Source organism: Humulus lupulus, chromosome 6 (assembly GCF_963169125.1).
Source record: "Humulus lupulus chromosome 6, drHumLupu1.1, whole genome shotgun sequence".
Taxonomy (NCBI): Eukaryota; Viridiplantae; Streptophyta; class Magnoliopsida; order Rosales; family Cannabaceae; genus Humulus; species Humulus lupulus.
Window position 1 is genome coordinate 218271943 of NC_084798.1, and position 25308 is coordinate 218297250.

At 36.8% G+C, this 25308-nt stretch overlaps 2 protein-coding genes and 1 long non-coding RNA gene across 3 annotated transcripts; 1 reads left to right on the forward strand and 2 right to left on the reverse strand.

Moving 5' to 3' along the window:
- Nucleotides 1-6861: 6861 nt before the first annotated feature.
- Nucleotides 6862-8683, forward strand: LOC133783353 (uncharacterized). Its single transcript, XM_062222969.1, has 2 exons — nucleotides 6862-7175; nucleotides 7707-8683. Exons 1-2 carry the CDS (start codon nucleotides 6975-6977, stop codon nucleotides 8229-8231), a joined length of 726 nt encoding a protein of 241 aa, XP_062078953.1. The 5' UTR covers nucleotides 6862-6974; the 3' UTR covers nucleotides 8232-8683.
- A 6121-nt stretch (nucleotides 8684-14804) lies between these two features.
- LOC133783351 (putative disease resistance RPP13-like protein 1) lies at nucleotides 14805-20118 on the reverse strand. Its single transcript, XM_062222967.1, has 2 exons — nucleotides 16191-20118; nucleotides 14805-15401 (listed from the first exon to the last, which is right to left on the reverse strand). The coding sequence occupies exons 1-2, from the start codon at nucleotides 19496-19498 to the stop codon at nucleotides 15395-15397; spliced, it is 3315 nt and encodes a 1104-aa protein (XP_062078951.1). The 5' UTR covers nucleotides 19499-20118; the 3' UTR covers nucleotides 14805-15394.
- Nucleotides 14805-24625, reverse strand: LOC133783354 (uncharacterized). Its single transcript, XR_009870865.1, has 2 exons — nucleotides 24540-24625; nucleotides 14805-14862 (listed from the first exon to the last, which is right to left on the reverse strand). It is a non-coding gene; the product is annotated as an uncharacterized LOC133783354 (long non-coding RNA).
- Between the last annotated feature and the right edge of the window lie 683 nt (nucleotides 24626-25308).

Sequence of the window (25308 nt, forward strand, 5' to 3'; positions counted from 1 at the left end):
TAGAAGGACCCCACAGATCAGAGTGAATATAGTCGAGTTTAGCTTTGGTTGAATGTATACCAGGTGTGAATTTTATCTTGCACGACTTGCCATAAACACACTCTTCACAGAAACTCAGTTTTCCCTTTAATCCACCTTTGAACAAACCCTGTTTGTCTAATTCTTGCATCCCTCTCTCACTTACATGACCAAGTCTGAGATGCCATAGTCTGACATCATTCTTGCTGCCTTGATTGATTGCTGGTGAGGCTTGACCTGAAATTGCATTACCAACTAAGTAGTACAGTCCATTACTTAGTTTTCCCTTGATTGCAACTAGAGATCCTCTAGAAATCTTCATAGTACCATTATCAATCTTGACAGAAAAACCATTAGAATCAAACATACCAATTGAAAGTAGATTTCTTTTAAGATCAGGAACATACCTGACTTGTTGTAGAGATCTTATAATGCCATCATGCATTTTCATCTGAACAGACCCTATCCCTTGAATTTGGCATGCTTTGTTGTTTCCAAGCAGTACAGTACCCCCTGTTTTCTCTTCAAGAGAACTGAACATGGCTATGTTTGGTGTCATGTGGAAGGAGCATCCTGAGTCCAAGATCCAGTCATCACCAGAATCTGTTGTTGACACAGTAAGTACATCTGCAGAGTCATAACCCTGTGTCACAACACCAGCTTCCCCATTCCTTTGCTTATCTCGATTAAATTTGTTTTTCAAGAGATAGCACTCATCCTTGAAATGTCCATCTTTCTTACAGTAGAAACATTTCTTGTCTGTGGGAACTCTTGATTTGGACTTTGGTTTGTTCCCTGTTTTGGTTTTCTTGAAACCTTTCTTTTCTGATCTTCCTTTAATAAATAGACCCTCTCCACTTGAGTCATGAGAATCATCAGATTTCTTCTTAATTTCCTTCGAGTTCAATGCTGCCTTCACCTCTGCCATTGTCAATGTGTCCTTCCCATAAAGAATGGTGTCCACGAAATGTTCATACGCCTTTGGCAATGAACTCAGCAATATTATTGCTCGATCCTCTTCCACTATCTTCACCCCAATATTGTTCAAATCAAGAACAATTTTATTGAATTCGTCCAGGTGCTTCCTAAGCTCTTTGGAATCATCCATTCTCATCGTATAGAGCTTCTTTTTCAGATAGAGTTTATTGGCCAGAGATTTCTTCATGTAAATGGTTGCAAGCTTTGTCCACAGACCCTCTGCAGTAGTCTCATCAGAAACTTCTCGAAGTACTTCATCTCCGAGGCTCAACAAGATTGCACTGTGAGCCTTTGATTCGATTTCTTGAATCTTTTTCTTGTCATCTCCAAACTCTTTGAGAGCAGTAGCATCAAGTGCTTCAGAGATGCCTTGATGAACTAGGAGAGCCTTCATCTTAATCCTCCAAAGACCGAAGTCATTTGTCCCTGTGAATTTGTCAACTTTGAATCTGGTTGATGCCATTGATGCCGAGTTCTTGAAACTTGAAACTTGGTTCTTGAAACTTTGATCTCAAACCTGTCTCTGATACCACTTGTTGTGAATAAGCACACTTCAAGAACACGTTAGTTTAAGTAATAATGCGGAATAATACAAAATGAAAATATAGTAAAACCAGAAAAATAACCAAATATGTAAACAGATGCTATAAGTCAATGATGTAGCAATAAACACAGTGAACACCAGATTTAACGAGGTTCAATCACAAACAAGTTCTTGTTTGTGATCTAATCCTCGGGAGGAACCACCTTGTGACCAATCTTTATTTAAAATGTAGCTCAGAATTACAGAAGATGATCTTCAAAGATCAAACTCGAAATGGTGTCATGCACTTACAAAATTTCCTCACTTGAGGGTACTGTGATCAGACACACACAGTCCCTGTACATCCCTCTGCACTCATTATTTTTCTTCTCAAAATTCTCTCTCTAGATCGTCACCTAAAACTGAGAATAAAGAACCTATATATAGACACATATATGGGCTCCAAGAGGTTGGGAAACACTAGCTAACTACCTAACTATCAAAACAGTTAAGTAAGTTAACAGACTATTCCAAGTGGCTAAATTCTAACATTTATGTTGAATTATCTAGTGCTGGAGCTAGATATGCCATCAATGTCAACATCCCTGGACCTTCTGAAAGAGGCATCTATTCTAAAGCCTTTGTGTTAAGATATTCTGCTGTTTTATTCAATTGAGGTTTAGTTTTCTGATTATCAATATCCACTCCATTATCATCAGAATTCTCTATCAATGGAATTCAATCATTACCCTTTCAATTCCCCAGACATGTCCTAACGGTTATTGCGATTTCCCATGCATCGAAACCCTATTCTCATCATTACTCACCATTAATGCCCAGAGCAGTATAAATATAAGCCCATTCACTCATTTTCATCTTTACCCAATATTGAAAATAAATAAAATAAAACTCTGCAACTACGTACCCATTTGTTAACCATATATAGCTAGCAAAAACAATATAATAAGCCCCACAAATAAACGTAAAAGGAAAATGCAATCATAATTAAGAGAATTGCTAATGGGCGTTACTGGTGTCAAACACTATAAAGAGGTAACATACCGCTTTTGGTGTAATCCAATATTGGGTCCCATACATTTGAATTTAATAAGTATTATGGAGTATCGCTAACTAAACCTAGGGTGTTACCTCATATGGTGATGAACACTTTAAGATGCCAAATAGCAATTGATACACCACAAAAGGCAAATATCCAATAACAAGTAACAAGAAGAACAAGTATGCATATAATAGGAAATAATGACTACAAACAGAGTTACATTATTATTGTATTAATAAGTGATCAATGAGTTTAACTCTTAAGACGGAATTTTTTTATATTAATGGCTTGGTAAAACTTATTATAGCAAGTCCCTAAAATTGTAACCAGTATGAGGTAACAACACTTCCATATACGTATTTTTAGCTAATATTTATTATAAGAATGAGAATAAGGTTAAATTGGAATATGAGATTTTGATTGGGAGACTTTGTATTTTCTATATCAAAAATGAAATTATTTTAGTATGTAAACATTTGTTTTAAATGGTTCCAAATGTTGAAGAGGGCAACTACATGAACGTCTTTTCTTTAAAATATTATTCTTTTCTTTTGAATAATGGCCACCATAGTGATGAACCGATGGTTCAAGAAGTTGCCAAGAAATGCTTCTATCATGGTTTCCATATTAAATGAATAAAGCTTATATTAACTATAAAAAATAAATAAATAAATCAAAACACACACACAAACAGAAAATAAGACATTATTAAATTCTTAATATTTGATTGATTAAAAATAAGTATTATTTAATTTAGTAGGGAATGTTATATTAATTATAATATAATGTTACATTAAATGAATGTGACAAAATGAGTTTGTCACATTTTGTAACATAATTTGAAAGTTAAAAATTAAGGGGAAATTTGATAAATCATGCTTACATTAGCTTAATAATTAAAATTTGAACCAAAGTTAACCACCCTATGATACAAATGCTTATCTTTCATTTAATACCAAAAATACCCCTCTCATAACAAAATCCCATACCTTTCCTCTCTAAAATCTTGCAAAAAAGATACACATGGGTAAGTAATTTTCTTTGATTCTTGTTGTTGTTGGTTGTTTTTATGATTTAGATTGCTGTTTAGATGTTGGATCTGTAGTTTGTTGGTATTTTTTGCTGTTTTTTTGGTGAAAATCGTGGTCTGTGAAAATCTGCGTTTTTTTGGGTTCCTTGAATTTTTTTTCTAAATGCCCGATAGTGTCCGATATAGGCCCGATGCAGGGACGATAGTTGTTGGGTTTCAAGGTTAGTGATGAGGTCCGATGGCCACCCGATGCTTGCCCGATATGTTTTGGTTACCCGATGGTCATTAAGGTTCGATGGCTACCCGATGGTTGCCCGATATTTATTTTCATTCTACAAACCCTTTAAGTACGATAATGGATCGATACGAGTCCGATGCATGCCCGATAGTTGTTATTAAGTTAATGCAGACCTATTAGTACGATTGTACACGATGGTACCCGATAAGTGCCCGATGCTTTCCCAATAGTATGATGGTACACGATTGTACCCGATGGTACACGATAGTGATAAAAAAACTTGATAAAAACCGTACCTTTCGGCTTTTCCCCTGCCCATTTCCCGTTCCCTCCCAAATCCCAACTCTTCACTCCCACAAAACCATCGAGCAACATAAGTACTCACACCCGACGCTTCTCTCTCCCTCACCCACCATCACCCGACGCTGCTCTCTCCCTCACCCGACGGTCGGAAAAACCCCCACCGGAGACGTAGAAAAACCAAGCCCCAACCCCCACTGGAGACGAAGAAAAACCAAGCCCCAACCCCCACCGGAGACGAAGAAAAACCAAGCTCCAACCCCTCACCGGAGAAGAAAAACCGACACCCCATTGCGCAAAAATGTCTAGGGTATGTGTTTTTTTTAATCTCTTCTCCATTAAAAAATGTTATAGTATGTATTGTTGAATTTGACTGTGTTAAATCTGACTGTGTGACATCTGATAAACCGTAAAATTTTGAAAAAAATTTCTGGGTTTTTTTAGAGGTACGATAAGGTACGATAGTGGGTCGATATGGGTACGATAGTATTTGTGTTTCTCATAACTTCAGGTTGAAGATGAGTGTACGATAGGGGTACGATAGTGGTTCGATGGTGGTACGATAGGTTGTGTTTTCTGATAACTTGAGGTTGAAGATGGAGGTACGATAGGGTACGATGTTGGGTACGATGTGTGCCCGATAGTGGGAACAAATTGTTGTGTATGTTATAATACGATGGTGTACGATGTTAGGTACGATTGTGCACGATAATGTTATAGTTCCAGTTTTCCATTGGTGTCCGATATGGTGCGATAGATTCCGATAGTTGCTCGATAGTATATTGCAGAATATAAAATTTGATGTTTTTTTTTGTTATTCTATTTAATTGGGTATTTATTTGTTTTATGCAGAACTTAAGACCTCCACAACTGATAGTTCCAGTAGAGGAACATTTTACGGGACGTATCACTTGGCGCGGCAGTTGGTACTTTCCAAAGATTAAAGCAAAATTTATACAGTGTGGTTTATTGGATAGGGTGAAGGAATCCCCTTTCAAACAGTTCTTCATGGCGGAACCATTAAATTTTTCTGGTGCCTTAGTCCATCAATTGTTGTTGCACAAATTCAGAGGGGAGAAGACTGACGAAGTCCAGTTTTATATTGGGAAAAAAAGATGTAGATTTAGCCAATTGGAGTTCGCTTTAGTTACTGGTTTAAATTTTGAGGCCGGACCGTCTGAAGCTGAGATTAAAGCGAAGACCACTTCGGATCGGTTGATTCTTGAGTACTTCAATGGTCATTCCCCAGTGAGCATAGGGCAACTGCGCAGAACTTTTGAGAGTTGTCAAATAGTTGATGATGTGTACAAGATGGGTTTGTGCTTATTAGTTGAGGGTGTTTTGAAAGGTCGTGAGGAGAAGTTGATGGTTTGGACTGACATGCTGAAGATGGTAGACGACGTTGACTTCTTTTTCCAGTACCCGTGGGGGAAGATATCATACCAGAAGTTGTTACAAACTTGTCAAAAAGACTTTGTTGAAATGAAGAAGCATTTACAGAAGAAGATTGAGAAAGGAAAGACTCAAAAGGAGGCCAAGTACTCTATTTATGGGTATGCTGCAGCATTGCAGTATTGGGCTTTTGAGTCCATCATTGAGTTGGGTCAGGATCATGCTGTGAGATTGGGCCAAGGCATACCAAGAATGATCAACTGGCAGAGCAAGGAGAAAGTAGAGATACACAAAGAGCAACTTATTAAGTTGTTTGCCAAAAAGGTGAGCTTTTACTTTACTTTTGAATGTTCTATATTTTTTTCTAGATATGCAATTTTATGGGTACTGCACGATAGGAATACGATAGAGTACGATTTGAGTACGATTATGGGGTTATTTTGTGGTTTTTTGTCAACTGTTTGAAAACTGACTAAGTGGTACGATTTGGTACGATGATGGTCCGATGGGGGTACGATATGTATTCTTTGTTAATGTAGTAGTAGTGGTACGATATTGGTACGATGTTGTACGATGATGGTACGATAGTTAGCAAGCAATTCTCACTTACGGGTACGATATTGTTATGTTATGGGTACGATATGGGTACGATAATTGCATGATATGGGTACGATATGGGTACGATTGGGGTACGATAGTTTACCAATTGACATGATATATTGTTTTACTTTCCAATCTAAATATGCATTGTTTTTTGTGGCAGTTGACAGTATACCCCTACCTGTGTGCCCGACCTGCTGAAGAACAGTATGTGAGGACCCTTACAGACAATGAAGCCCCATTGTATGTGGACATGGGGTTAGAGGAACTAGAGGTGGGTCCCGATGGACAGCCTACACAGGAAGCCTTACAGAGCCAGGCTGAAAAGCTTGCTGAAAAGTTAGCTGAGCAAGCAGAAGCAGCAAATATTTTTAAGGAGGTTCCACCAGCTCAACCTGAGGCACCTGAGGTTCCCCCATCAACACCTCATGCCAGCACCTCCTCCCAAGCTGAGCAACCAGGCTACTCTATGATTTTGGCCAGGTTGGAAAAGGTTGAAGGGCAACAAAGTGCCCTTATTAAAGGTCAGTCCGAGATCTTGGGTCAATTGCAGAAGCTTATGACAATGATGGAAGATCTTAGTAGGCCAGTTCCAGATCCACACCCTCAGTCCACTGAAGAAGGCCCTCAGTCTCCTGTAGATGAAGACATTCTCCCTAACGATTACAGACCTGATGATGTAGATGATCACATTTTTCGCACACCAGAGGATATGCAAATTACTGTAATCGGAGATACTGAAGATTCTGAAGTACAATTCTTAAACATAGCTCCACCAGCACCGGAGAAGAGGAGAGAAAGAAAGAGGCCTAGGTGGTTCGATGAGTACACTGCAATGAGGAAAAGGAATAAGAAATCGAAGACAGCAGTGAATGTGGATCCATTGAGGGTTGTTGATGGTAAATTACTTATGACCTTTCACAAGTGGTTGCTTGGCACCATTGGGAATAAATATCCGAGGGAATGCTTCTCAGGGACACACGATGCTGCTTGGTTCCTGAAACTGCATACTCCGAGGACATGGCTTTCTGACTCTGTAAGTTTTCTATAACTTCATAATTAAATAATGTTGAAAATTTATTTAAATGTTTCTATATATAGTGGTACGATATGGGTACGATATGGTACGAAAGTAGTACGATAATTATAAGTGTCAAATTATAAACTGTTTATGTCAATGGTACGATGGTGGTACGACATTAGCACGATAGTGGTACGATATAATTTGTTAAGTAGTTACTATTACCATCATAAATTTAGAATTTGTAGTGGGACAATTTAGGTACGATGGTAGTACGATAATGTACGATGATGGTACGACAGTGGGACGCTAGTGGGTACGATGGTGTATAATACTAGTTTTTGCCATAAAGGTACGATGATGGTACGACATTAACACGATATTGGTACGATAGAAGGTTTTATTGTTAATATATTCATGTACGATTGGGGTACGATAATGGTACGATTGGGGTACGATAGTTACTATATTCATGTCTGATAGTTTTTTTGTTTGTTTATTTTGGTACGATATTGTGGTTACTGACTTAATTTTCCTTTAATGTAGCATTTAGATGCAGCATTTCATCTCATGAGGAGGCGTCTAGAATTTTATCCTAACGTGTACCCTCAGAAATGTGTTGTTATGCCTACAATTTTTCCCGAATCATTGAAGGGTCGGTGGGACGCTTTTCCAGGTTCTGACTACTCTAGATTTAGTTGGGATGACAGTATATTGGACCTGGTTAGGGGTGATGCAGTCCAGTTCTTACCGAGTTGGCAGAACAAGGAGTTCATTTATTTTGCCCTCTTCTTGAAAGACCAAATGCATTGGGTAGCTGTAGAGGCAGACCTGAATGGGTGGATGCTCAACATCTTTGACTCCAGTATTGGATCAATTTCCGAAAACGATTTGATCAGCTTGATGGTTGACTGGTGTACCATTTTCCCGTCGGTCTTGCGACAGTCCGGTTTATTTGAGAACCATGACGTTATACTCGCGCCTCAGTTGACAGCATCAGAGAGTCAGGTCAGACCCTTCGATTGGAAACTCATTCCACGTGAATTCGTACCGCAAACAAAATCCAGGTGAACTTTATTAAATATCACATATTAATTATTATTTCTTAATTACAAAACTTTATTAAATTATTGTTTATTTTCTAATGCAGTGGCGATTGCGGATGTTACGTAATTGAGCATATTGAACATAAGCTTCTACAACTACCATTTGATAATGTAACTGACAATAATATGAAACTTTTTAGGCAAAGGTGGTGTGTAGACTTATTCTACCAAAACTTATGTTGAACGGTCTTAATTTTTTTGAATTGTATAATTTTTTTGATTGCTCTTTTTGTAATTACTACATTTTAATGTGCTTAATCTTTGCATCGTACTATCATCGATCACTATCGTACTCTATCGTACCCTCACTTGCCTCACAAATTTCACGAACAGTCCTGAAACCATACCATCGTACCATTATCGGACAAATATCGTACATTATCGTACCCTAATGTCGTACATTAACTATCGTACTACATCGAGCAACGTCGTACCATATTGTAAGATACATTTAAATAATCCTACAACAAACAATATCGTGCATTGTCGTACCGGCATCGTGCACTATCGAACCAACACTGGATTATTACATATTTAAGAGTTTCATAATGGAGAAAAAAATAGAAAAAAACCTGCAAAATCCAGCACATAACAAATATTACTAGTTCAAGCAGAAATAAAACATAATAGGTCAACTAGAATACAAACAAAACAAGTTAACCTCGGTACTTGCAAGACGCTTTGTTGTGCCCTTTACCACCACACTTGCTACAACATCGTTGTATCACAACCTTGTCTCCATTAGAAGGATATCGATTTTTCCTAATTCGTCCGACCTTTTGCTTCTTCGGTCGGCCTACAGGTTTCTTCTCAATCGGTACTCCAACTTGGATGTTCTTAATGTCTTCAGGCAATTCCCAATCATCCTCATCACCAACTGGCATAATTGTCCCCTCATATGTGCTCTTCCAACTCTCTCTTGTGTAATATTGAGAGCACAATGCGTACATGCTAATATTTCGTTCTTGAGCAGCAGCACATGCATGTGGACAAGGAATCTTCATGATTTGGAATAGGCCGCAACTGCATTGTCGTGCCTCCAAATCAACTATACCACCGCTCTGAACTGTTCCTCCGGGGTGGACATTAAATGTATAAGGTCCAGCTCTGTCGACGCTTAAGAACCGAGATTTCTCAAATTGACATGACAAGTCCCCCTCCATAACTGGTGATAGAGTCGTGCTACACTTTTCAGCGTTTTCCTTTCGAGTAGCAAACCATGTTTGAATAGTAAACCTGATGAATTCAACAAAAGCAGTGATCGGGAAGGCTCTTGCGTCCTTAGTTTTGCTGTTGAAACTTTCAGCCCAATTACTTGTCATTACATTGTAACGGTCCCCTGGAAAGTACGCACGAACCCATCTTTCAAATCCAATGCCCTCAAGATATAGTGCAACTCGAACATCCATTGCTTTTATCTTTTCAAATTCTCTTTCAAAATCTGTCTTCTTATACGAGTATGCACAACTGTAAATATGATCCGTGAAGCAATCAGTCTTGAACTTGCTAGCCACGTTCATAATAATGTGGTGGTAGCATGCGCCATGGGGTGCATCAGGGAAGACAAGTTCCAAAGCATGAACAATGCTTTGATGCCTATCCGATACGAATGCTAAGTTCTCAACATCACCAATCGCTTGTTTCAACTTCCTCATGAAATAGGTCCAAGAGTCGTGGTTCTCACTGTCAACCATTGCGAAAGCAATCGGAAATATGTGGCTGTCTGAATCCAATGCCACGGCACACAACATTTGGCCACCATACCTAGTTTTCAAGAAGGACCCATCAATACATATAACAGGTCGACAAAACTTGAATCCCCGCCTACAAGCACCCAGAGAAAAAAAGCAATACTTGAAGCGACCCTCGTCTACCTTGAAATCAGTAATGGAATCGGGATTGTTCAACCGCAGCATGTGCAAGTACCCAGGTAACTTCGAATATGAAGCTTCAGGCGTACCCCTAACTATGTGGAGTGCTTTCTCTCTGCATCTCCAAGCCTTCTCATAACTCATTTCGATCCCGAAAGAATTCTTCATATCTTCTCTTATTTTGGAGGCTAAATAATCTGAACCGTTAACTGAGAATTTATCCTTGATCAGTTCGGCAACTACCAAAGGTGATGCTTGACGGTTATCTTTTTTTCGAACATCGAGGGAACATGTGTGTACATTTTCAAATGCTGTCACCTCGAACATGTTAGAAAGTTGCTTCTTCTTCCCTCTTAACCTCCACCCACAATCAGGATCCTTGCATGTAATATACCAAACATCAGTACCAGACTTCTTAACTATAAAGTCGAATCCCTTCTTCATTGCAAACAAGCCAGCAACCTTTTTTAAATGTTCCTTGTCTCTGAAAAACTTTCCTAAATGAATCTCCCCGCCCGATGTGCCACCCATAGATATATAGTGACTATTATCCTCAATGTCTTCTCTTGTAAACATCTGAGCTTTGAATTTACTATAATATGTCGAAGAAGAGAGTGGATCACTAAATTCTCTAGCATCATTTGTTCCGTCTGGACGACTACTACTAGTACCAGGTGTTTGGCGATCTTCTCTACGGGGTCTACTTCTACATGTTGTTTGCCTCGGTATTTGGTACGACAGTGGACTCAGGCTCAAAGCTTGAGAACGGACCTCTGTTTCTTGGTCGTCATTGCCCTCAAAATCATTTTCAGGGTCAGGACAATCAGGAAAATCATCATGAAATGGCATCTGTGCTACATGGTCAACTGTTGGTATGAAAGGGTTTGATTCAGGTACAGCAGTGGCTACCAGCACCTCCGGATTTGTTTCTGGAACATAAGTCCCAACCTCACTACGAGTATCCTTAACAGTACTTGGTGGAGGATTACGATAAACAATGATATTCTTCTCCACCAAAGTCACAAAAAGGGGAACAAATTCATCTGGCTTCTTCAAAAGCATTGACAAATATAAGCTTACACCCTTGTCATTCCTTATAAGTTCAGGCCGATACATTAACCCTTTCATGTACTTATAATTCACTTCTAATTTCAGGTCATACTGCACTTTGTCAACCTCCAGCTCTGAGTACAGAAGTTCAACAAGTTGTGAGTAAGTTATGTCCTTCTCCAACTCGAACGTTAAATTTTCGGCTCCATTAAAAACCCAATCTCTACCTTCACGCTCCCAAACACCATTATACATTAAGTACGCGAACAAAGTTGACCCTATCATGTACAAAGAAAAAAAATCAGTAAATGGCAACAAAATGTCGAAATTTAGTTCAAATGTTTGGGAATCGTACCAGTATCGGGCCATATCGGGCGGTATCGGGCAAAGTTTTATTTATGTTTTTTGATCACTTAAAACACTAATATCGGGCAAGTATCGGGTAACATCGAGTACCATCGTACTATTAGGTCAGCAGTAACTTAATAATAACTATCGGGCATATATCGGACTACTATCGATCTATTATCGTACTTAAAAGGATGTGTAGATTTAAAATAATAATCGGGGCAACCATCGGGTAGCCATCGTACCCTTATAACCATCGGGTAACCAAACTATCGGGCAACCATCGGGTTGCCATCGGACCTTCATCCCTAACCTTGAAACTCAACAAATATCGTGCCTGTATCGGGTCTCTATCGGACACTATCGGGCATTTAGAAAAAAACTCAGGGAACCCAAGAAAACGCAGATTTTCACATGACACGATTTTCACCCAAAAAAACAGCAAAAAATACCAACAAACTATAGATCCAACATATAAACAGCATTATGAATCATAAAAGCAACCAACAACAACAAGAATCAAAGAAAATCACTTACCCATTTAATATCTTCACTATGAGCAAAAATAACACAAAGCTTGGTGTTTCTCCTCAAACAATCCACAATGTCCGAATGTGTATCTTTCTTGCAAGATTTTAGTATAAAAATTTTGTGTGTAAAACGTATGGTGAAGAGAGAGTGAGAGAGAATGTATGGTGAAGAGAGGTATGGTGAAGAGAGGTAGAGAGGAAGAGGGAGAATAGAGAGGAAAGGTGTTATGAGAGGGGTATTTTTGGTATTAAATGAAAGATAAGCATTTGTATCATAGGGTGGTTAACTTTGGTTCAAATTTTAATTATTAAGCTAATGTAAGCATGATTTATCAAATTTCCCAAAATTAAGTGGGACAAATATGTGTGTCCAAATTTGTAATATGTTTTTTTGGAGTTACATATCTTACAAAATCAGTAACCATTTGTAACTTTGCAAAAATATCACCTAATAATGTGTAAAATGAGGGCCACACATTTATAAATTGAATTTCATGAGTCATTATGTTATATGGTTGTTAAATGTGTGATTTTCACCCTCATTATTAGGTGCATGGAAAGTTAGAAAATCAAAAGGGAAAGAGTTTGAACGTTTTTGTGGCAAAGTACAAAAGATGGGAGGTTACAAGCTCTAGGTCGCGACCTGAGACGCTAACAGTCGAACCCCACTTTTACATTTTTTTGTATTTTTAACAATTTGAACGTTTGGAACACTTTAATTAACTCTCAATTCTTCCATTTAATTTCATAAATACCCCCAATTTAACATTGGTAATAGCCAAAGTAGTTGATGGAATTTGAAATTAAAAGTGTCTCAAAACTCTATAAATAGACACCATTTGTCACTTGTAAATAGAAGTTTTGTCTAAGCACACTAAAGGTTTTTCACACACACTAAATACAAAACTGATCACTGAAACATTTAGAGACTTCAAGTTAAAAAAAAAGAATTGGTCAATCAGAAACAAAATCAATATCCAATCTTGATGTTTCTCTTCAACTGTCAACAAGCTTCCAGCTAACAAAGCCAAAATTGATCATAAACTTTTGCAGTATTTTATTTACCAGTGAAGGTATTTATATATGTACGTTATATACACATTTTACCAAATATATGGATTTATCTAATTGCATGGCTACATTTACGAGGATTAGTTTATATATAAAACAAAGGAGATAGATTACAAACATCATTATTCAGGTTGGTTGTCCGACTTTTGTTATTGTTCAATTTGACGAGGCATTGATGCTTTTTCAAGTGATGAGGTTTATGAAGATGGATGATTGCAAGAAATTGAGTATACAGAAAATACAATATTTCTCAAGCCTATGTGGTGTTCGAAGAAATGTGTGACAGAGAGATTCAAGCTGGTAACTTTTCAGGTTAGTGTTTTTAATAACAACTTATCTTATTGTCTACAAACTGAATACATGGTGTACTATTTGAACTTCTGTTTTTCTTTTTCCCCTTTGCTGGTTGTTCTTTTAGCTAAAATTGGAATCTGGTCATATAATGTACTGCATTTTAGCTTCCAATTGATTATTGTTTCAATTTGTAACAAGATAATGCTCTTTGTTGTAATATACAAGACTCAAAATCTCTGCAAACAAGGTTAGAAAAACAGCAACAAAACAACAAGTATAGAACTGAAATGAACCAAAATTGACAAGAGAAATAAAATCAAACACAAGGAACACCAAAAATTTATAATGGTTCAGCCATAGCAGTGCCCACTGCCTACTTCCAGTTTGAGCGTCATCCTCAACAATCCACTTAGAACAATAGCTTTTACAATTCTTCAAACAGTTTGAGATCAAAGCTTCTCTGTTTCTCACATTCAGTACACCCTCTCTCTTGTGCTCTCAAGGCTCTCTCTTTGAATCCCCTTTCAATCCAATTACAAAAGCTTGTGCCAAGATTGGATATATATTGGGTGGTTATTCGGTTCATTCTCATGTTTATAAAAATGGGTTTTATGGCTCTGTTTATGTGGAGACTGCTGTTCTTGATTTTTACTCAAAAATGGGTGATATGGAGTGTGCATGAAAAGTGTTTGATGATCTGAGTATTTGAAGTTTGGGAATTTGGAAAAGGCTCAAAGGGTGTTTGTTGAGATTCCTAATAAGGATGCTGATTCATGGAATTCGATGTTCTCGGGTTATGCAAGAATAGGAGGTATGGATCGGGCGATTCTTTTGTTTAAACAGAAGCCTGAGAGAAATTTGGCTTCTTGGAATGCCGTGTTAAGTGGTTATGTGAGTTGTGGGAGCATGGAGTTAGCACGAAGAAAATATTGATACAACGCCTAAAAGAAATAATGTTCCTTGGATTACCATGATTTCTGGGTATTCGAAACATGGAGATGTTCTCTGCTCGTCTACTCTTTGATCAGATGAACAACAAAGAACTTCTTGCGTTTAATGCTATGAACAAAACAACCAACCAAAGAAGGCCCTTGAGCTGTTTAATCATATGATTAAACTGATATCAACATTCAACCAGATGGGATGACTTTGACTGGTGTCAAATCTGCTTGTTCATAGCTTGGGTATCTGGAATTTGATCTATGGATTGAGTCATACATGGAGAAGCATGGAATTCAATTGGATGATCATTTGGCTATTCTTTTATCGACTTGTCAGTCCACAATATTAATCAAATTCAAGACACCCTCAATGTTTTCACCAATCTTATTAAATAGCAACCTTTTTTTTTTAAGAAAAGAAGAAAATCACCTGTCCACGAGTGACTTCCTCCCAAATTTATTGAAAAACCTCACTTATGGCAGAGGAATACCTAGTAACAAGCAAGACAAAGAGAAAAATACATAAGGAAAAAAAAACATATCTCACACAAGAAAAACAAAGAAAACCACACAGAAAAGCAAAAACATAAAATGCAAATACAAGATGATTTGTCCAAGCACACACTATAGGATTTTCACGCAATAAATACAAATCAGATGACTCAAACATCAACACATCAAGTTACTCTAAACATCAGTCTAAGAATATTTATAGACCCTTATGACCAATGAGAGACTTCAAGTTGAAAAGAGGAATGGTCAATCAGAAACAAACTTCTAGCTAACATAAGGGCTTGAGTAAAGACCAAATGTATTGCAACCCCAGGAGACATAAGGGCTTGAGTAAAGACCAAATGTATTGCAACCCCAGGAGCAGTGGGACACTTGGCCAAAGGGCAATGATCATCAACATCTAAACACCACCAAGTTGGGTCAAAGAAGATTGAAGGGTGACACCAACATCATCAAAAGATAAAGAACTTGAAAAAGACAGCGACAGCTCCTCATATCATTAGATTGTGGTTAAAACCTATAAAGACAAGAGAAAAAACTATATTAAAAAACATCATACTTAAGCATTGTAGAACAAGACATTTAAAGGTAAAAAATGCAATATTTGATGCAGTAATCAAGAGGCCTACAAAGGCAAGTTAGAAATAACCAATACCCCAGATAATATAATATATATTGTCTCACATTAAACCAATTTAATAGTTTTATTAACACTTGTTCAAAGCCAAAATTGATCATAAACTTTGCAGTATTTTTTCCAATGAAGGTATTTATATATGCTCACCTCGATATATATGAACCCACAATATGGATAAATACCCAAATTTCTCTTTATCTAATTGCATGGCTACATTTATGAGAATTAGTTTATATATAAAACAAAGGAGATAGATTACAAACATCATAATTCTACACACCAAAAAGAAATCATTTTCATAATGACTTCTGGAGGACTTAAAAACAAATAAACTAAACTAGTGACAAGTGGAGACCAGCTGTCTAGACAAAAGAATAAAAAAAAACAAGATATTAAATTGAAAAACACCAAATTCTTAATTTAACTAACTCATTATATAATACAAAATATTTATTAGTCGATTAATAACATGTTAGACTATCAAATTGTTATAAATTGCAAATATAAACCTGCATTAGCATCACAGTGAGTTGAAATAGTATTGAGGAAAAATAAACAAATTTGTACAAAATAATAATGACTTTTACTAAAACAGACTTTGAGTTAACCTATAAATCAAAATATATTTACTGAAATAAATTGAAAAAAAGAAAAGACTACGTGGCGTACCAGTGCTGTGCGTCTATGTTAGGTATGTGTTGAATCTTGGGCCAATCTTCCCCTGTTCCTTCCTTGCACCTAGGAATCAACACAGGACAACCTGATATAGTCAAGGCAGTAAGAGTCTGGGGCAATCCTTCTGCTGGCAAGCACTCTAGCTTTTCCAAGTGATGAAGTTCCAATCGTCGAAGTGAGGTGAGGTGGTGAAAACCTTTGCCGTTTAGAGCTGTAAGCCTATCAAATTCCCAGATCCAAAGAAGAGTTAAAGAAGGTGGGAGCAACCATTCTTCTGGAAATGAATCCACCGCTCCTCCATAATTCTTAAGATATAACTCAATCAACAATGGGAGTCTTTGTAAATTCCATTTCATGCGATTTTCCATGAGCATATTACATGATATGATACGTAGATTTTTTAAAGAAGAGGGTAATCCCATTTCCGAAAATGACTCCAACCTTGAGCAACCATCTATGTTCAACCATTCAAGAGAGGGATATGCAACGTCAATATGAGTACTTGATGGAAATATAGTCACCAATTCATTACATTCTTCAATGTCGATATATTTCAAAGATGGAAAATTACCGATAGGTAATGCCACATTTATCTTCCCACACCTGCTTAAAACAAATTTCTTCAAACAAGGGAAAATCTCACACTTTTGGCCATCTGTATTGGTAAACGACCAATCCAGTCTACTTATTCCATCAAGCTTTAGTACTTCTAACAGTGCAAATGGCATGTTCAAAGAAATACCACCAAACTCATCATGCATATAAAGACATGAAATATTAAGATCTCTCAGTGAACTTAGTAGCCGAAATGATAACAACGACAAGCAACAATTTTTACAGTCTAGATGAAGTTTTTCCAAATTAGAGTAGGACGGATGTGTTACCCAATCTAGTAAGTTTGTGCCGTTATAATTGTGTATTTTGAGTTTCTTCAAATTTTCATGTGGTTGGAGCGCATTAAGTACTTCTCTTTCCTTTATTGAATCATCTGCTTCACCATTCCATCTTAAGATAAGCTCAGTGAGATTCTTTTTGTTCTTCAAGTTTCCTTCAAAAACATCACTCACTTCCTTTACATACCCAAGGCCTAAAATTTGCAAGCTTCCATGCAAATTCTCCAACTTACCCAACTCTTTGATCCTGGACCCATCATTTCCACACAAAACAAAATCACTTAATGTCCAAAGATTGATCATATTGAAAATCTTGGGCGGCATCTCTTTTAAATGTGTTCTTCTTATCATAAGATGACGCAGATTGATTAGCTTAGAAATGTTGGTAGGCAACTGTGTGAGTTTTCCACAATGTGACAATACCAGTGTTTCCAAATTGTACAACACACAAATTGAAACAGGTAATTCTTCAATGTTTGTACTAGATATATCCAAATACCTCAGATACTTTAAATTCTCAATCGAAGAAGGCAATTTTGTGATATTAGACTCAGATAAAGAAAGTGCTCTTAAGCATTCTCCATCTCTTAGCACCATTTGAAGTGTTAATCTTGCATCAGAGAGTGAATATATATTTGATAATGGTAAAGCCAACAAGCTACGCAAATACTTCGCTTTAGGTAAATTATCAAATTCTATTGCATCTCTTAAGACTTTCATGTATGATAGATGGCGGGTCTTGCTACTAAATTTGTGCAAGTCTTTACAACTATCATAAATAAAACAACACTCACCTGATACATACATAGCTAGATCATGCATAAGATCGTGCATAGAAAGATAACGATTCCTTGTGTTTCTTTGAAAAAATGATCTTGCTATTAAAGCATTCAGGTACTCTTCTCCAACATCTTCAATTCTTTTTCCAGGTTGAGATTTCAAAAGACCTTCTGCCATCCATATTAAGATTAGTTTTTCTCTATCAACATCACCAAATTTGTAATCTTTAGGAAATATAGATAGATAAGAAAAACATGGCTTCAAATAAGGAGGCAAAAATCGGTAGCTCAACCACAAAGCTGGAACAATTTCAATGTCTTGACGATTGGGCATCTCCCACACATCACTTTGCAGTACATGCCTCCATTCGTCACGAGTTGACATAGATCGTAAAAGACTAGCCATCGATTTTACTGCTAAAGGAAGGCCCTTGCACTTCTTAACAATTTGTCTTCCAATTTCTTGCAACTCGGACAATACCACCTCATTAGAGCCTACATTATCAAAGGCATGCTCTGCAAATAACTTCCAACATTCATCATCAGACATGTTCTTAAGCTCATAAGTTTGAACATTCCTCGTCTTCATCTTCAGTGCGACATCTCCATTACGTGTGGTGACAATAATCTTGCTTCCTTGTGCGCCAGATTGAAAAGAGCTTTTCAAAAGATCCCACAACTCATATTTTTCGTTCCACACATCATCGTGAACAAAAAGAAATTTCTTCCCTGCCAAAGAATCCTTCAAGTCTTTTTGAAGTTGATGTAGCTCATTTGCTTTATTTTCTTTTCCAGTGATCTTCTCCAAAATAATCTTTGTTATTTTGACAACATCAAAATCATCGGACACAGTTACCCATACTTTCAAGGCAAAGTGTTGTTGGACAGTGGTATCGTAAAATACGTTCTGAGCAAGAGTAGTTTTGCCAATGCCACCCATCCCCACTATAGGAATAAATGAGATCCTAGGGCCAGCATCATCATCACACAACAATAACTTAAGAATAGCCTCTTTGTCACCCTCCCTTCCATAAACTTGTGAATCATCTAGCAAAGGGGCATGTGTTCTATGTAATGTTGTTTTCCGGTCAACTTTTTTCAAACCAAGGTATTCTGTCTGTTCTAAAAGATCCATTAGAGTATCAAGGATCTCTTCTATTTCAGATTTCACAGCACTTATTTCAAATGGATTATTAGAGACAAAGTTGAAGGGCTTACTTGCTGTGCTTTCGAGTTCATCTTCCTCCATCTTGAGTCGCAGAGCTTCAGTACTGATCTTGTCCATCACGTGATCTGCTTCGTACAGTACTTCTTTAAGCTCATCAAGCCAATTCTTCACGTTGTTGTCTCCAAGCTGCTTCTCCTCGGCATCGTCCAGCAGCGCATTAGCTGATAGCAACACAGTCTTCAGCCTTTTGAGCAGCTTAAGATTGAGTTTGTTTCCTCGAAAGAAGTCAAGTACCTCTTTGGAAGCAAGCCTGTCAAAGAGGACATTGATGAAACCAGAGAGAAGAGCTCCCCCCACCATTAAGTCAGCCATGGTTTCTGCTCTTGAGAGAGAGAGAGAGAGAGAGAGATAACTAGTGTAAAGGTTAGAACAAAAAGAAGTAGTGATCCAATATTGATTCATTGGACATTATTACATTGGATGATTGATCCAATATTTTCTTTTGAATAATGCCACCATAGTGGTTGATGAACCGATGGTTCCAAGAAGTTGCCAAGAAATGCTTTTTTGGAGTGTTTCAGTGTATATTAAAATATAAATAAATAATAACTGCACGTTATTACAGCATTATGATGTGAATTATGGTGGACATTGTTTTTTTTTTTTTTTTATATATGTATATTATTTTATTTATAAGATAAATTAATATTCTTGAGGCCTTGTGTAAGAATGACATCTTTTTCAAGTTGAGGCAGTGGATCAGGATTAGTAGCAGGCTTACTTTTCCTTCAGCATAGTGGATCAGGTTAATGTTTACTTTTTTCAGCCACCAGATTTGCAAACCTAAGGAAAGTGTTTGTTTATGATTTACAAACAAATAATGTAGATTAAACATTTTATGCTTTACACTAGAGACTAGACTGATATTAACATATGAAGTTATTTTCATGCCTCGCCAGGAAGTTATTTGCCAAGTTTTTATATATATATATCTGGTGTAAATTTTAGTGGAATCTTGTTGAACTTTTCTTTCTGAGTTGGGAGATCAGGCTTTGACCAAGAGAAGACAACCTAAATGGTTCCAATTGATGAACAAAGGCAAAAACTAGGAATAGAAATTGTAAAGCAAATCTTTACAGTTGATAGAATTAAGGTATTTAATAACAGAAAGCTTGTGGCTTGAAAAAGGAATAAATACAAAGTTGAAACGTTTCAAGTCATGAGTACTGAGCTTGTCCATCACGTGGTCAGCATACAGTACTTGTTTCAGATCATCAAGCCACCCCTTCACATCATTCAGCAGCACCTTAGCCGAGCTCTCATGGATGCTTGTAAGGAGCCTATATGTATGCCTGCCTTCCTACTTGTTTTTTCTTAGCTTAGAAAACATTATGCTTCTCTTTCAGTTGAGTAAGAAATGGTCTCAAAATACCACTTTCAGAGAAGCAATGCACATGTTTTACCTGAACACTATCTCATCTACAATTGCATAGTTGCTCACGGCCGAATTTGTCTGACTCCTTTCAATATTCAGTCAGTCTACTTTTGTTGAATTCTCCAGTACTAGAGCTAGATACACCATCAATATCAACATCCCTGGACCTTCTCAAAGAGGCATCTATGGCCTTTGTGTTAAGATATTCTGTTGTTTTGTTTCATTCAATTGAGGTTTAATTTCGGGTGAGAAACTAGAAGGAAAAGAGGACTGCTATAAGGTAAGTTTATGATGCAAAATTTTATCTTAATTTGTTTATTGACCATGACTGTTACTGCCTTGATACACTATTATGTTATATATGCTCTCTGTTTTAACCAGAGCAAAATCTGTTTACTTGAAATATCAATATATTTATTATATATGAAAAACAAAAACAAAAAGAGACTAGAATTGCATGTAACATAAGCAAGGTCAAATATTTTACCTTAACACAAACCAAAGTATTGTGTAGGAAAATGGAAGAACAAAATGAAATTGTATTGATCTGAAATTGTTGATTACAAATGAGGGAACAGAATCAAGAAAGGTAAGAGCCTAACAACTAACAAATTAACTAACCTAAACTAATTACAAGAAAAGAAAATAACAGTAAAAGAAGCTAACTGTGTATAGGAATAACTAATACAAACATAAATAGGATTCCTAATACAAAGAAAGTCCATCTGGGTATTGTCAACTCAAAGAAATATCAGAACTCAAAAGAGTTCATTACAACATATGTCTACACTTGATATTTGACTTACAGATTTTGATATCAAACCTAATTTCTTCAAAAACATTTAGTAAGTATCGTTGAATTAAACATTCATCAATTATAGAGAGGTAAAAGTCAACTTACTCTGTTTTGATCCATGTCCACTTCTCATTGCAAACTCACTTCTTTAATACCTTGTAAAATTAAAATAGTCACAATTATTCATTTTGATCAGCTCAATGTCTCTTTTAGCTAAAATTCAAGAATATCTATGTTGTAGGCGGTGATATTTAATTCAAAAAGTTTAATGAAAGATTATATTAATCCAATATAAAGTATTTTTCTGGTGATCGAATTTCAAAATATAATTTGCAAACCTGAGAATCAAATAGATGAAAAAGCTCATTAATTCTCAGAATGAAAACATTTGGAATGTGCATCACTTTTGAGTAGTTATCATGCTGACTTCCACGATATATATATATGTTACATCTCACTACAAAAACCAAACTGGTATTATACACAATTCTTCATACAGTTTGAGATCAAAGCTTCTCTGTTTGAATCCCCTTTCAATCCAATTACAAAAGCTAGTGTTACATCTCACTACAAAAACCAAACTGGTATTATACACAAAGACTTGCTTTAATGATTAAGCTGTAACAGACATGTAACAAGCCCTTAGTCAAGAAAGAGTTTCTTGAATAGCCAGCAGCATAAGTTGTTATAGCTGTTAAAGAGGGATGTTCTTCTTTTTTTTTTTAAATAAAATAAAAAAATAATTAAGTTTGGATCATTGGCATACACTTGTATTGATCATTGGCATATGTATAGTAATTGTTACAGGGTGATGGCTTTATTTATTTATTTATTTTGCCTCTGTCTGTGGTGTGTAATTTGCCTTTGGAAAGTGGCATCTTGCTATTGCTTTTATATTTTTAATATATATTGTTGAAAGAAGACTGATTGTATACTATGATTCTTCTGTAATTTTTTTTTTTTTTGTAACAAAGGAATTAAAACCAAAATGTTTCACTTCACTCATTCACTTTATCTTGAAGGCATTTCTGTAATTGCATCAAGATCAAACTGTACTTTGTCTTATGCTGTAGCTACATTCACTTTGTTTAATCATATGATTAAACCAATATCAACATTCATCCAGATTGGATGACTTTGACTGGTGTTATATTTCGTGGTTTAAGCAAGAAAGATTTTGTAGCTTATTCTGCAATGATCTCAGGCTGTGGTGTAAATGTTAGGCAATCAACGCAATCGAGTTGTTTGAAGAGATAAAAAACGAGCATATTTGCCCAAATTTAGCCGTGTACAAGGGCCTCCTGTCTGCTTATAACCATGCTGGCTTAGTTGAAGAAGGCTACATGTGTTTCTCCATGAAGGACCAAGGGTTATAGCCTTCTGTTGATCATTATGGGATCATCTTTGATCTTTTAGGCAAGGGAGGACTATTGGAAGAAGCTCACGAGTTGATAAAGACTATGCCAATCAAATAATGTACTTTGAGAGCATGACATTAACTACAGTAACTGTAAAACCTTAAATACCATGTCCTGCTACATCAGAAAACAGGACAACCCTATTATAGCAACCCCAGGAGCTGTAAATTTGAAACAACTAAAGAACAGTAAAACAACAAGACAAAGTTTACTTGGTTCACACCAAATAAGTCCTGGAGGCAGTGGCACAATTGAGGCCCCTTGCCAGTCCACAATATTAATCAAATTCAATACACCCTCATTAAATAACCACTTTTTTTTTTTAAGAAGAGAAGAAAATCATCTGTCCACGAGTGACATCCTCCAAAATTTATAGAAAAACCTCACTTATGGCGGAGGAATACCGTAGTAACAAGCAAGACAAATAGAAAAATACACAAGGAAAAAAAAACATATCTCACACAAGAAAACCACACAGAATACCAAAAACATAAAATGCAAATACAAGATGATTTGTCCAAGCACACACTATAGGCTTTTCACACAATAAATACAAATCAGATGACTCAAACATCAACACATCAAGTTACTCTAAACATCACTCTAAGAATATTTATAGACCCTTATGACCAATGAGAGACTTCAAGTTGAAAAGAGGATTGGTCAATCAGAAACAAACTTCCAGCTAACATAAGGGCTTGAGTAAAGACCAAATGTATAGCAACCCCAGGTTACACAATTCATTTCTCAAAGCTTGATACTCATCATTGTCATTTGTGGGCAACCTAAGGAAATCATTAATTGTTTTGCTGTCAAAATGGACAGTTTTCCCTCTAACTATGGTCTCCCAAGAATAATCATGCTCAAAAGCATTGGCATAAAACTCTCTCACAATTGGTATCACAGCAGAAATAGGCGGGGAACAAAAATATTTCCAATGGTGAGCGTTAATGACATTGACATACTCTGCAGGAACAGTAAACTCTCCATCAGCATTGGTTGCAAATCCCCTCTCCTGAATTAAACTCCTAGACTTTTCAATTTTATACCTAGACTAAGCAGGGGCAGAAGTGAATCTAGGATCAGTGAATTCAGTGTCAGGCTCCTGAGTTTCAGGCACTTGTTGTATTTGTTGCACTTTTTTACTTCTTTTCTTAGAAGGAGCCATATCACAAAACCAAAATAACAAAGCACTAGAACACAAAGGCTACACCCACAAATATCAAATAACACTAAGAAATTGACAATTATGGATGCACCAACAACAATTTTCAATGTGAAAATGTATGCAAAAATAACCAAATTGAAACAATACCCAAGCACAAGCAAGTATATTATGACCAATAATGCCCAAATGGAAACTCAATTTGATCTCTAATGCACCAGTTTTTCACAGGGAACACAACCTCTCAATACATGCCCTAGAATAGTCAAATGCAAATTTCCATCAAGTTTCAATGAAATTCAACCAACCAATTGATAGGAATTCACAAGCATCACAATAATTTCATCAAATTCAATCCAATTTCATGAAAACAACAAGAAATTCAAAACCCCCAATTGTTAGGTCAAAATTTTCCCCCAATTTTTCCCAATTTTTTTTTCTTTCAATTTTTCATCAAATTACCAAGAGAAATCCTTGAACCCATGAACATTTAAGTACATGAACATCATTAAGCCCTTAGAATCTGAAAAACAACCAACAATTGCAGCCCAAACAATAGGAAATTCGGATTCTATTATGGGATTCAATGAAAACCAAGAAAAGGCACAAAATCCATATGAGTAGGACTAACAATGGAGGATTACATTAATCTATGCTTGTAAACAATGGATTAATTCAAGAAAACATACCTTATTGTGACCTTGGTGTGAGACTCGGATCAAGAGAGTGAAAAATGAGAAGAAGAGAAAAAGAAAAGAAGAAAAATGAAGGGTAAGTGAAGAAAAATGAAGGGTAAGTGAAGAAAAATCGTGTTTTTTTTAGTGTTTTAAACACCCTGGTACGCTCCAGCGCGGTCGCGCTACCCTCCTCCAAAGCTGCGTCGGTGCGGCGTCGAGCGCGGTCGCGCCCCTCCTGGAGCGGTCACGATAGTGGCCTTGTTTGGCCTGGGCCTCTGTGGGCGCGGTCGCGCCCCACCTGGTGCGGTCGCGCCGATTGGCCATAACTTTTTTTTTTTTTTTTTTTTTTTTTAAAGTGTAAAGACTACATAATTAAATAAAAAGAAAAAAAAAAACTTAAAATGTCTCAAGCTAAAAAAAAAATACTGTAAAAACTTGGGGTGCCTCCCAAGAGCGCTGTCGTTAACGTCATATAGCCGGATGCTGATTTCCTCTTTACTGCGGCGCCAAGAGGATGGCGGACTTGGCTTGATCAAGATGACCACCCATGTAGAGCTTCAATCGCTGCCCATTTACTTTAAAGTTGCCAGTCTTTTCACTTGTTACTTCGACGGAGCCATAAGGAAACACTTGTAATACCGTGAAAGGACCAGACCATCTCGATTTCAGCTTGCCCGGAAAAAGTTTCAATCTTGAATTAAAGAGTAATACCTGCTGACCTGGTTGAAATTCCTTCCTGACAAGGTTCTGGTCATGCCACTTCTTAGTCCTCTCCTTGTAA

Bases quoted from the DNA above. Each gene is read 5' to 3' on its own strand.
- LOC133783353 (XM_062222969.1), top strand. From the start codon at position 6,975: ATGAGGAAAAGGAATAAGAAATCGAAGACAGCAGTGAATGTGGATCCA. The intron at 7,176-7,706 runs GTAAGTTTTCTA...CCTTTAATGTAG, and splicing joins GGACATGGCTTTCTGACTCT to CATTTAGATGCAGCATTTCA.
- LOC133783351 (XM_062222967.1), bottom strand. From the start codon at position 19,498: ATGAATCAATATTGGATCACTACTTCTTTTTGTTCTAACCTTTACACT.